At 37.3% G+C, this 14,337-nt stretch overlaps 1 protein-coding gene across 1 annotated transcript in view; it reads left to right on the forward strand.

Moving 5' to 3' along the window:
* MYO3A (myosin IIIA) overlaps positions 1-14,337 on the forward strand; it is a 176,002-nt gene that overhangs the window by 64,568 nt on the left and 97,097 nt on the right. The window contains exons 9-13 of the mRNA XM_007445869.1: positions 5,832-5,931; positions 7,494-7,610; positions 8,838-8,942; positions 9,050-9,133; positions 13,553-13,755. Coding sequence (XP_007445931.1) covers positions 5,832-5,931; positions 7,494-7,610; positions 8,838-8,942; positions 9,050-9,133; positions 13,553-13,755 — 609 coding nt within the window. The remainder of the gene's footprint in view (positions 1-5,831; positions 5,932-7,493; positions 7,611-8,837; positions 8,943-9,049; positions 9,134-13,552; positions 13,756-14,337) is intronic.

The following is a 14,337-nucleotide window of genomic DNA, read 5'->3' on the forward strand; positions in this document are numbered from 1 at the left end:
CTGAGATACTACCATCAGGGTATACGTAGGACTTAATAATAAATACAATGAAGTCCTTCAAAATCAGTGATGCTCATGAATCCTCCATCAGCAAGACCTGGGCCCACATTTTCTCACTCCCCGCTCAGTTTATTGCTGAGTTCAGTGTCATGTATTTACAGTTCATGCTTGAGGAGGGTAGAGGGGTCACCTCTGGGACAAAAAGAGAGTGAAGACAGCTAAATATGAAATAAATAGAAATTAAATATATAATTCAATATAAATATTAAATATAAAATATAAAGTAAATGAGGATTAAACCTATGATGATAAAGGCAATAATAATAATAATAATTTATTAGCCATAGCAGGCCCTGAATGAATCACTTTACATGTATTATTTCATTTAATCTCACAACATCCTTGTGAAATAGCCATTATTATTTCCATTTTATTTCTGAAGAAGCAGAGTAAGTTCCTTGCCCAAGGCCACATGGCTAGTCAGTGGTAGGGCCACAGCTGGAATAATAGTAGCAATTATATATAAGGCATTTCCATATGCCCATTTTAAATGAAAGTTGTACAAGAAATAATCCATTTTGCTTATCCTCAACAAAATCTTTTGTTATTTGATCTGAGCATTCAGATTCTAGAGCCCAGCCTCTTAACTGCAACGTTGGTGTCAATAATTCCATGATCTAAACAAAGGAAAGGATTTGTATAGCTTCAGAAGTAACTTTTGATTTTCTATATAACCACCTCAGAATTTAGTTCAATGTCGAATAATTTATCAGTCATCCCCTGTTCCTCATAATGGCTTTATGGCCATTATTGCTGCCTGCTTGGCCACTCCCCATATACCTTAGCTCCTCTACTCTTTAACTGGAGAGAAATCTAAATAAAGGAGCTATGCTCTAGAATAGGGCCAAAACATCTTCTCAAGTCCCCTGACGAAGTCTTTATGAATGGTAAAACCTAGTTTTTCAAAGTCATGGAAAGGACTTTTTTCTCTTCAGAATGAAGCAGACAGCCATACGCTACAATAGTATACCTATCAGTACACAAACTTCAGTTGACAGAGAATTCCAGGGTTGGAAGAAGCAACAGAGATTATATGATTCAGCTTTTTAAATATTGTTAGTCTAGGTAAGATTATTAGCTTTCAGCATTTTTTGGTGATAACATGTCTTTTTTAGGAAATGGTGATAGTGATAAATTTATCTTCCCAAATTTAAAGAGACAAGCCTAAAACTTGTGTGTTCAATACAAGATTGCTATCTTAGTATCTCATGGTATCTCATATTCAGTGTTCTTTGAGTTTCAAGAGTTCTTGATATATATTAGACATATTAATTCTTTGTCCATCATACATATTGCAAATATTTTTCCCATTTTCTCTTTTACTTGTGTTTTATTATACTCATATTAAAATTGTATTGTCAAGTCTCTTCCATTTTTTAATTCTCCTTTCTATCTTTTTATACTTACAAATTCCATCTGTATCCCATTACTACACAGCCGTTCTTTTGCATCTTCTCCTAGAACTTTTATGATGACATTTTAAATCTATGTTTGTTAATCCATCTGGAATTAATTTTTACATAAAGTACATGATTCCCAAAATTTTAACCAGCTGTTCCAGCACAATTTTCTTGAATATTTTTCTTTCTCTACTAATTTGAAATGCCACATTTATCATCTAATATGTTCTTAGAATAGATGACCCTGAATTGCATTCACTACTCGAAGTTTAACTTTTCTTGGCTTTCTTTACCTAGTGATAATGTTTATTTCTAGAATATAGTAAAATGATTTTTTTTTCTTTACTAAAACATGCTGCTCCACCATATTGTTTCCAAACTCTGCCCTTTGATTAAAATATTCCGTTGGCTTCCCGTAGTGCCTGGAGTCCAGCCTCACCACGGACCACTGTCCTTCCTGCTGTTTCAGCTGCAGGGCTCGTGCCTGCGTCCAGGCTCCTTGTCACCATCCACTCCTTGTCATTCTCCAGGAACAGTCTTTGGATGCCAAATGGACCCATAAAAACAGATGGAAAATTCAGGGCTTCACTTAAATTAAATACATAATTGGATATCTTTCTCTGTTTTCTTAAAAATCATGTCATATGAGTTTCTTTGGAAATAAGGGGATACGAAAGATGATTCTTGTCGAGTTCAGCAAATGTGGAGACCAACTATGGGCAAATCCCGTGCCAGAAATTGTGGGAGATATGCATTCACTCATTCATTCAACTAATATTTATTGAGGACCTACTGTGTTCTCAATCATTTCCTTGTTCCAAGGACACAATGGGAAACTAAAGACACATAGTCTGGTGTATGTTGGAGCTTGTATTGTAGTAAGGGATTCAAATATTAGCTAAATTATCTACACAAATAAGTGCATAATTATACATTTTTGTAAATGCTATAAAAATTATTATGGAAACATCTGAGAATTGCAAGTAGGAGTAAAGCACTCTTCATATTATTAGATACAAGTCCTTAATCAGATATGTTATTTGCAAATGTTTTCTGCCGGCCTGTGGCTTCACTTTTTATTCTCTTAACAGTGTCTTTTTTTTACTTTATAAATTTTTATTTATTTATTTATTTATGGCTGTGCTGGGCCTTCATTGCTGTGCGTGGGCTTTCTCTAGTTGCGGTGAGGGGGGCTACTCTTCCTTGTGGTGCACGGCCTTCTCACTGCAGTGGCTTCTCTTGTTACAGAGCTGGGGCTCTAGACGCGTGGGCTTCAGTAGTTGTGGCACATGTGCTCAGTAGTTGTGGCTCACAAACTCTAGAGTGCAGGCTCAGTAGTTGTGGTGCACGCACTTAGTTGCTCCGTGGCATGTGGAATCTTCCCGGACCAGGGCTCAAATCTGTGTTCCCTGCATTGGCAGGCGGATTCTTAACCACTGCGCCAGCAGGGAAGTCCCAACAGTGTCTTTCACAGAACAGAAGTTTTTCTTTTTTTAAAAAAAATATTTTTGGCTGCATTGGGTCTTCATTGCTGTGCGCAGGCTTTCTCTAGTTGTGCCGAGCGGGGGCTAATCTTCGTTGGCAGTGCGCGGGCTTCTCATTGCGGTGTCTTCTCTTGCTGCAGAGCATGGGCTCTAAGCGCGTGGGCTTCAGTAGTTGTGGCACGTGGGCTCTAGAGCACAGGCTCAGTAGTTGTGGCGCATGGGCTTAGTTGCTCCACGGCATGTGGGATCTTCCCGGACCAGGGCTCGAACCCGTGTCCCCTGCATTGGCAGGCGGGTTCTTAACCACTGTGCCACCAGGGAAGCCCAGGAGTTTTTCATTTTAATGAAGTCTACCATATCACTTTTTTCTTTCATGGATGATGTTTTGGGTATTGTGTCCATACACTCATTTCTACACCCAAGGTTATCTAGCTTTTTTCTCCTATATTTTCTTCTAGAAGTTTTATAGTTTTGTATTTTACATTTAGACCTATGACTTATCTATTTATTTTAACATCTTTGTTGGAGTATAATTGCTTTACAATGGTGTGTTAGTTTCTGCTTTATAACAAAGTGAATCAGTTATACATATACATATATCCCCATAGCTCTTCCCTCTTGCGTCTCCCTCCCTCCCACCCTCCCTATCCCACCCCTCTAGGTGGTCACAAAGCACCGAGCTGATCTCCCTGTGCTATGTGGCTGCTTCCCACTAGCTATCTGTTTTACATTTGGTAGTGTATATATGCTATGACTTATTTTAACTTAATTTTTGTGAAAATTTTGTAAGTTTAGTGTCTAGATTCTTTTTTTTTTTTTTTTCCTGCATGTGGATGTCCAACCATTCCAGCACCATCCTGAGGAACTTTACAGTCTAGTAAAGGGAGTAAGACCTGTACGCAAGTGATTGACTGAAATGACTTAACTAAGATGTTTGTCCAGAAGGATGTACAGAATTATGCTGAGGGTTTAAAACAGGTGGCATTTGAGGTAGACTGTGAAAAGTTTCATCACACAGATGGGACTGAGGAGGAAATTAAAAGACAAAGGACAAATCTTACTTATTTTTAAAATCTCACTCTGGGTGCAGTGTTGAGAAGGATATCAGAGGCAAAGGTGGCAGCGGGGAGGCTGCTGTGGTGTGAGATGAACTGTAGTGGATGGAGGTGATGGTGGTGAGAAAGGTTTGGTTCTGGATTGGATTTGATGAAAGAGCTGAGGGGATTTGTACATGGGTTGCAGGAGGGGTATGAGACAAAGTCAGGAGCCAGGGGTCAGGCTGACAAGCAGACAAATGGCTCACCATGGGCTGAGATGAGGGTCGTGGGCAGGAGCAGGTTTGGGACATGTTAAGTCAGCCACCTTCAGAGCCAAGTGAAGCATCGAGTGAGCAGCTGGGTGCTTAGGTCTGGAGATGAGCAGAGCTGTCAGTGCACGAGTGGTATTTAAAGCGATGAAATCAGGACGTACATGTTCATAGACAAGAAAATAGCTCTAAGGACCGAAGCTTGGGAGACCCAAAAATGTGACAGTAGGAAGATGAGGAGGGACCAGAAAAAGATACTGAGACGGAGATGCCAGTGAGGTAAGGAAGAGAATCAAGAGAAGGACATAAGACACCAAGACAAACGTGTTCAAGAAGAGTTTCTCAAGTGCTGCCAGTAGGTTAAGTAAAATGAGGACTTAGAATGGACCGTGGGACTCAGAAATGTGACAAAGGTCACTGTTGTCCTTAATGGAAGCTGTTTCCGTGGAGTGTGATGACAGCCTGACTGACATGGGTTTTCTTAATGGGTGGAGTGCAATTAAAGAAGTTATGTATAGATCATTCTTTTGAGGATTTTTGCCATAAAGCAAGGAAATGGAATGGAAGATGGAGGAAACAAACTCAAGGACAGGTGGTTTGTTTGATTGATTGTTTCTTTTGGGGAAGATGTTATAACAGTCGAGAGGGAGAAATGAGTGATACAGGAGAGAAAGAGGACCCAACAGGACTGATATCCTTGAGTAAGTGAGAGGAGATGGAATCCAGTGCACAAAACGGGATTGGACATAGGTAGAGGGGGGACCATATCAATAGTGACTTAATTCTCTAAGCAATGAGACACCATTACAGTTTGGTGGGTAAGTGGTATGATTCTTATCATGCTTTGTAATCTGCGCATTCCTTCCCCTTTCACCAATGGACAGATTCAAATGCATAACAGTCTGCCCAAAAAGAAACACTGAAAATGCAGTTATGCTCAAAATAGAGTGGATTTCATGTTCAGAAAAGTTGAAACAAACCCTTGTGTTTACCTCAGCAACTTCTCCAGACCTCATGTCAGATCAAGATCTTTATGCTGTTATTGAAATTGCTGAGATGTTTCACTTTGAAAGTAAACTTCCTAGTACCTGAAATCAATTTTCTGTATACATTTTACCTTTTAAAAGTCCCCAGTATGGCTTATTTTGTATTCCTCTTAAATTCTGCTGAATAATTTTTCAATTTATCATTCCTTGACTACCAGTGGGCTAACACTACCTCAGACAAAACTGGAAATCGAATGAGTGAAAATCGCTCCAACTCACCACTTTGTAACAGATTAAGTCACACTTCGGAACTTAGAGGAAGCTTTAAAGAATATTATATATAAGGTAGTTCTTGATGGAAATAATGAGCTCTTTTGATCATCCATGAAGTAAGTTTAATGTGTTGCATTTTCCCAGTGCAGAGGAGAAGACAGATCAAATGCATGAGGCTGTTTTCTGGTAAATTGTTATCGTTGAATTTAGCAAATCAGCTTCACAGATGTTTTTCAGTTTCTTAGTATCTAAATTCGACTTTTACTATGATTAGTAATAAGTTCTCAGATCAGAAAGGGTTTTCTTTTTTATTGCTCTTCAGGCATGAACGTCTTTACACCAAGAAAAGTAACTTCAGCAGATCTTTAATTTCCAGCCTCAAGGATGTAAATGATTTAGCAACCCTAGAAGTTTTGGATGAGGTAAGAAACTCAGCTTAATTAAACTTAAACATTCTGTCTATTTAAAAAAAATTTATAGAAGTGGTTTGAGCAGGAGGCTCTTTGAATAGCATCTGTAGGTTTCATGCTTTCTTCATCTCTTAGCTTCCTGATCATCTCTCCTGTCTTCAGTTTTACTGTGTCTAACTCACATTTGCAGATCTCTCCAGCCTGGTGTCAACTTTTTCTTCTTTTTTATATTCGAATTACAAAAGTGCTAGTTCCCACAAGCTTGAGTTGCTTAGGTCCAAGACCCCTTCTTCCCCTCAATTCTCCCCAGGAGTCTCAAAGGGGTGATTTGCTTCCTACATCACCATCTCAGTGGCAGGACCTAAAGCCTCGAAGATACCTTGAGAGCCTGTCTGTTACCATGGTCAGTGGACCCCTCGTGGGATCACAGAGCCCGCCTTTTCGGGAAATGAATTCTGCTTGAAACTTCTTATCCCAATGACCTCAGAAATATTTCAGACATCTCTCATGAAGGTACCAGTCCAAGCCAGTAAATTATAGTCTCATCCTCTTTTTCCTCATCACCTTTTTTATTTCAGATAATCACATCATTAGAGAAATAATAAGGCTCCTTTTCAGTAAAAGGTTGGGATGACTACCCTGCCTGATCCACAGGCTTTTCTTTTTTTAATACTTCTGATACATTTCTGAGCATTTTGCTTAAAAATGTAGCAAATCAGGAGGCATATTCTGAACCGAAGTAGTCATTTGGTAAATTTTGGGTTGCGTAAACAACCCAAGTGTACTTCCTCAGAATCATCTTTCTTGAGAACATCAGACATCTTATAATCAAATAGTGTTTGTAAGCCAGAGATTGCCAATACCTTTATGAATCTTTGTGTATCAGATTTTCCAATGATGTGAAATCCTAAGCTTGTGGATTATAAAGAAGGCTTTACTAATCATATTGCTGACCTACGTATTAAACACTGGGTTTGTTTGTTTCTATTGTCTGTGTTTTATTTTTTTGTCTCTTTTTTGACCCAAGATCTTTTGTGTCATATACTATAAATGATGATGTCTGGCACTGTTAAAATGGATTCCATGTATTCATATGATTTATCAATTGTGGAAGTTACTTTTCTGTACTTTTTACTCTGCCTCAATGCCAAACATTTAAGCAAAGGAACTAAGACATTCCACAGAGCCATTGAATAACCTTCATTTGGAATAAAATCATGTTCACTATATCTTCTCTTCCCTTTTCTAGTGTTCTTTCTCTTTACTTCGACTGCTGCATTTACTTACTTCCTTGAAAGCATTGTGTGTATATAATCCCTGTAACATATAATATATTCTGTGGAAAACACAGGTAACAATGACATCCCTCTACAGCTCTCGAAAGAAGAGAAAATACACATCAAGGGGAAGGATAGTTGCTGACCGGAGGTTACACTTCTTACTCTCAATAGATCTGTTTCTTCCTGATCCTTCCTCCAGATTCCAGATGTTTTATTTCTTATCATTTACTTTTAAAATGATAATTGACCATCAATCATTTTTAACAAAAAGAGATTACTTTTATTTCGTTACAGAATACAGTCTCAGAGCAGCTTGAGAAGTGTTACTCCAGAGATCAGATTTACTTCTATGTGGGAGACATACTCATTGCTCTTAACCCTTTTCAGAGTCTGGGCCTTTATTCCACAGAGGTATGTGGTGTGGCTTGTACACATTTTCTTACTTTGTACAAAAATGTATACTCTTCAGATATTTAAATTAATTTAATTTAATTTTATCTAATCCTTTGAATGAACAGTTAAATAATTATTGTTAAAACGTAGAGATAGGAAAAAACAGAAGATGAATCCATCTGGATGCAGTTTGTGGTCATTGTGTGAGATATGTTAATTACTTCTTGTCATTGGTAATTGGTAACTGGTCCACACTACATATCATATCAATAAACAGATGCCTAAAAAGTATAGACTTAATGTCTACCTCTGAACCAAGTATAGGAGAGTCAAAAGTAAAATTACATTGTATATGTAGGTACTATATACTTAATGGCTGTAAAACTCATCCTTATGAGTTTAAAAATTCCTTCTGGTTAATTTTTTAATATCAGACAGTATGTTTTATGAATATAAGCACATAATTATCCATTATTCACCCCGAATGTTTAAATATAGAATAGTGTTCTGGAGTTAAGCTAGGCTGTTTTTCATTTTCACTTAGATCCATACTCTTCTAGCTATTTGTGTACTCTAGAATATTATATTGTATTATAATATTATATTACTCTAGAATAATACTGTGCTTAATATAATTTTTTGTGTGAAACGTATGTAATTCTCTCAGTCTCTACCACTTTAAGATTTACAAGAATAATGGCATATTTATGAACCTTGACCAAGTTTTAGAAGACTGGGCTTTAGCACAAATTCTGCTATCAATTAACTGTGTGATCTTGGGCAAAGCAAATGAGAAAGTGTATGTTAAATGATACGAAAGGAAAAAAGTAGTGATCGTATGTCATACATTATTATATCCAAGGAATAGTCAACAAAATGATACCTGATTGTCTTATTTATAAAGTATCTGCTTATTTAAGGAAATCATAGTATTCTGAAACTTTAAAGTTTTGCTTTGGAAGTCGTATGCACTTCCAAAAGAGTCTTCTTTTAAATACCACTGCCAAAGTGATGTCATATTATGTCATATCATTTTTCCCTGTTGTTTTATGTCAAGCTTTTATTTTACATAATTGTCCATGATTTGTGCATGTATGTGTGTATGTAATATGGATGTGATGTTTTGGTGGTATGAAGCTGTATTTTGATTCACCTTTTGCTTTAAAAATTAGCACTCTATCTGTAAATAAGTAGGGTTTAAACAAAAACAAAAGCCCTACAGCACATGTTCTTTTTAACCTTTAGCATTCCAAACTGTATATTGGAGCAAAGAGAACTGCCAATCCTCCTCACATTTTTGCCATGGCTGACTTAGGATACCAGTCTATGGTAACGTATAATTCAGATCAGGTAAGGAGAGTCTCACATTTTTAGAAATTCTCCTCTGAGTTTCTCGTGTGTCAGCTGAATTTTGTGAGGATAAAGTCTTCTTACGGTTTCCTTTTCTCACCGTGCAGTGCATTGTTATTTCTGGGGAAAGTGGTGCTGGAAAGACTGAAAGTGCTCATCTCTTAGTTCAGCAGCTGACAGTGCTTGGAAAGGTATAATTTAATTTTTCTCTGTCCTAACAGAAGTATTTGTTATACTTCAGAATTTAATTTAACTAATTAGGTTAATATTACGAATTTCCACATTTAATAATGCACAGAAGTTATAACACACTTGTTGTCCTTTGTGAGTTTAAAATATAACAAGATAAAGAGCATGTGTTTTGTTTTAAGCAAATTCTAACTTTTCTCACTCTTAGTAGGCAAGGCTTTATAGAGGTGATTTTCTCTCTTTTTTGCCCTAACGTATTCTCTGAATGCTTTCCTTACTTCTTCTTCCTTTGTTACCAGCAAGATAAAGGGGAGTCAATATACAAAAATTAATTATATTTATATATTATATACATACTAACGATGATCAGTTTAAACTTAAATGTATTATTTATATTAGCACCATAAAACATGAACTACTGAAATCTAGATCTTGCAAAACATGTGCAAGATTTGTATGCTGAAAAATAGAAAAAGTTGATAAAAGAAATCAAAGAAGACCTGAATAATAGGAGAGGTATGACATGTTCATGGATTAAAAGACTCAATATTATTAAGATGTCAATTCTCCACAGATTGATCTGTAGATTCAATGTAGTTTACAGTAAAAATCCCAGCAGGATTTTATTTTTTTAGAAACTGACAAACTGAATCAAAAATGTATATGGAGGGCTTCCCTGGTGGCGCAGTGGTTGAGAGTCCGCCTGCCGATGCAGGGGACACGGGTTCGTTCCCTGGTACGGGAAGATCCCACATGTCGCGGAGCGGCTGGGCCCGTGAGCCATGGCCGCTGAGCCTGCGCGTCCTGAGCCTGTGCTCCGCAAAGGGAGAGGCCACAACAGTGAGAGGCCCACATACCGCAAAAAAAAAAAAAATGTATATGGAAAGGCAAGGGAACTATAATAATCAGTTTTGAAAAAGAACAAAATTGGAGGATTAATAAATACTACCTGATTTCAAGACTCACTGTAAAAGCTGTGATAGTCAAGACAGTGTGTTATTAAAGAAAAGATGGTATACAGATCAATGGAATAGAATAAAGAATCTGCACGTATATGATTTATTGATTTTCGGCAAAGGTGCAAGGTCAACTAATGATAGTCTTTTAACAAATGGTGCTGGAATATGCGCATACAGAAGGATTGAACCTTACTCTAGACCGCACATGCTATAAAAAATTAACTTCAAATGGATCATAGACCTAAAGATTAAACCAAAAACTATAAAATTTCTAGAAGAAAATTAAGTCAGTTAACTTTGTTTTTTGCCATTTTGGGTCAGGCAAAGAGCTGTTAGATGCAACATAAAAAGCATAATCCATAAAGGGAAAAGTTTAATTTCACCAAAATTAAGAACATTCTGTTCTCTGAATGATACTGTTAAGAAAATGAAAACACAAGCTACAGACTCAGAGACACTATTTGCAAGTCACATATCTAATAAAAGACTTATATCCAGAAGATATATTTTTAAAAACTCTTAAAATTCCATAATAAGAAATAAATTAACAATTTAAAAATGAACAAAAAAATTGACTAGCCATTTCAGCAAAGATGATACGTAAATGGCAAAAGAAGCAAATGAAAATATGATGTTCAACACCAGTAGTCATTAGGGAAGTGCAAATTAAAACCACAGTGAGACACCATTACATAGCCATTAAAATGGCTAATTTTTTTTTTTTAAACCTGACAATGCTAAGTGCTGGCAAGAACACAGAGGAACTGAATGAAACTCGTGTACTGCTGATGAGAATGCAAAATGGTACAGCCACTTTGGAAAACAGCTCAGGAGTTTCTTAGAAAATCTAACCATACTTAACATACAACCCAGCAATCCTACTCCTAGGTATTTGTTCAAGTGAAATGAAAACCCATGTTCATACAAAAAAGCTACAGACAAATAATATATAGGAGCTTTGTCCATAATCTCCAGGGAGTGGAAACAACAGAACTAGGAAATGAATAAACAAACTATGGTACATCCATGCCATGGAATATTACTCAGCAATAAAAAAAGTATGAACACTGATACAAGCAATGAAGCTCACTGGATGAGATTTGGATAAATCTCAAATGCATTAGGCTAAGTCAGAGAAGCAGATTAAGAAGACTCCATGTATGGTTCACTTGCTGTGTCATTCTTGCAGATTTAAAACCGTAGGCACAAAAACAAATCAGGGATTTTTAGTGGCTGAGAGTGGAGGGAAGGGTTGCAAAGAGTAATGAGACAATTTTGGGGGTGATGGGATTGTTCTGTATGTGGACTATAGTGGGAGATTTATGGTCGCATATGTTTGTAAAAACTTTCAGAACTATATAAAGGATGAATCTCTATGTAATTTTACCTTAATTTTTAAAAATGGGATGTTGAGGATAGAGACTTGGTTTGATTTTCCAAGTAGAGTCCTTGAAATAAGATAAATCAAGAATAATGTGTTCTCATTAGGCTAATGGCTAAAAAAGAAGAATAATTGTGTACAACTTATCCCTGCGAAAATGTTTATAGTGATTTGCATGGTTTGAAGTAGAGTCATCTTAAAATTTTTGCCATCACAGTGATTATAGGAATCTTGTGCTACAAAGCACTGTGGGTACAAGGCCAGACCCAACCACTGTATATATAAAAGGGTGCCTCATGGTATCAGAAGAGCTGCTTAATTGAGTCTAATTCATTGTCAAAAGAATTTCATGTTCATGTTAAAAATCAATTGACTGGTTATATGTTTTCCATCATGGGTGTGGGTATGGAATAGAAATATACTAGTAACCAGTCCTGTGACCCCTCAGACCTGGAAGAGCAAGTAGAGGCCAGGAAGGGGAGCCTACCTCAGGGCTGTCATCTCAATCCCTTCCCCATCCCCTTGCCCATCCACTTCCCTGTCCTTACTTCTGGGATAAGCATCACTCTGCGAGCTTTTAAGTTCACTGAAATAAATGTCATTTTGGAGAGAGTTGGGATGGTGTGGCACAGCATACTCTCCTGGCGTGGAAGAGTTGAACACCTGAATAAATTTACTCAGGGGCCTTCCGCACGGGCCTTTGCTATTCTTTCTTGATTTGTGAAGTCAATAGAGGCTCTCGTCAATAACGGATTAACTTGTACGAATTAACTTGTATGAATTAACTTGTACGAATGTTGTTTTGTGGATGTCAGCACATCTAATGTTTATTTAATATCTTTATCTTGTGCTAGATCTAAAAATGTGACTTGATATTAATTGGAGATGGTGATATAAAAACAAAAGAATTCTACCCTTATCGGGACTGAGTGTGTCTTTTAAGTTATTTCCTTGATAAAGATTTAGCAGATGCAAAAATGGTATGTTTGGTGGATGGAATACACAGTCTTCAAAACCTTACGTAGCAGGGCACTGCTGCCTAATACAGGTGGTTGATGTTTTCTCACCTTTTTCATGAGTGCAAGGCCAGCCCCAAACAACATTTAAAAAGAGTCAGTTATCCCAATTCTTGCTCCTCTCTTTTCTCTCCCCTTATTGCCTCTTTTAGAGAGTATCCGAAATCCTTATATGCCCCCAAAACTGCACTGTGAATGCCCCCTCGGCCCCCCCCAAATTCTAATGTAGCCTATGTTCCAGAAATACCTGCTGCTCCTCTCCCTTACATAAACATTTCCGTACCTTTAACACAGCTGACTTCAACAAGGTATCACACTGAAAATAATCCACTTGATCCATTTCTACTAAGATGTGAATGACTGATACCTCTTTAAACCTCTAAGAGGGGGGATGCCTTCTAAAAGAGGTTGGTTGTTAACCCAAATAAATTTTCTGGTGGAATTTCAGTTTACTAAAGTGGTAAAGAAAAACCCCCCAACATGATGCTTGTTTTGGGGAAGGAAAATGAGATGGTGTAGGAGAAAATAGAGGGCCAGCCACATAGGCCCGCTGGCCTGGACCAGGGATCCACGTCTCCCTTCCACACACCCGAGCTGTTCTTGATTTTCACAATTATTCCCTCTCCTCTACTTCTGAGTTCACACGTTATCTTTACTCCTCTAGTTGCAGGTTTGACAGCTTCCATGGAAGCAAGGGAAGTTGGTCCACAGCCTTGGGGATCTTGTGGATGGGGACCCATATAGGTAGAGGAGGAATAACAAAGTTTGAGATGTACCTCAGTATGCGTAGACTGCTTATAAATTGTGTTTGTAAATCAGGAACTTAACAGAACTATATTTGAATAGAAAAAGTGTAAAGGATCTCTTCGCCCCTCTAAGAAAGGAAGTGAGTGAATGCACCAGCAGGAGGGGAAAAATATACTAGGTTGTAACTTCTGGCAACAAACCAAGAAGATGCACTTGTGTGTTTACATCTACATAAATTGCTTATCAAAGAAGAGACATTCCATTCTATACAAAATTAATTTTTTACATTTTTTTTATATATCTTGACATTTTCTCTAGGCTAATAACAAAACCCTGCAAGAGAAGATTTTACAAGTGAATAATTTGGTGGAAGCCTTTGGCAATGCCTGCACTATTATAAATGACAATTCCAGCCGATTTGGAAAATACTTAGAAATGAAATTTACCCCTTCTGGGGCTGTCGTGGGAGCACAGATTTCTGAATACCTTCTGGAGAAATCCCGGGTTATCCACCAAGCCATGTAAGTTCATGTCACATATTTCCTATTTTCTGGGAAATGTAAGCAAAGATGATGCTTTTGTTTTAATAATAAAATGTCTTACTCATTTAACAAAATTTCAGCAGAATTTTGTTGATCATCTACTATGTGTGAGGCATTTACTGTTGGAAGCAGAGATGCCTCAGCACTGTCTTACTCTCTCATATGTTACATCCAGTAAAGGAGTTAATAAATAGCCTAAAGTTTATGAAAACAGATAGAAAGCCTAAGCCCATCATAGAGGTACTAACAGGATAACATAGAGTAATTTCTGAAGTAGGAGAGAATGTACTTCTCTACACAAAACAAGTATGAAATTTAATTAGAAATAACAGTCATTTTTTTTCTTTTAAGTGCTGGTATATATAAATAGATCTTTGTATTAATTCTATGCTTCCCAATGTTTATACACAAGGGACCAAAAAACAAACAAAAAAGGATTCAGGAAGGGGCTTTATTGTAGTGTTCTTTTTCCTGCCTGCTGATTTAAGCCACCAACACCATATTCTGGAATGTTTAGGTTGAGTGAGTTCCTTTTAGGTTGAGTGAGTTCCTCAGTTTGTA

Source organism: Lipotes vexillifer, unplaced genomic scaffold (genome assembly GCF_000442215.2).
Source record: "Lipotes vexillifer unplaced genomic scaffold, Lipotes_vexillifer_v1.1 scaffold738, whole genome shotgun sequence".
Taxonomy (NCBI): Eukaryota; Metazoa; Chordata; class Mammalia; order Artiodactyla; family Lipotidae; genus Lipotes; species Lipotes vexillifer.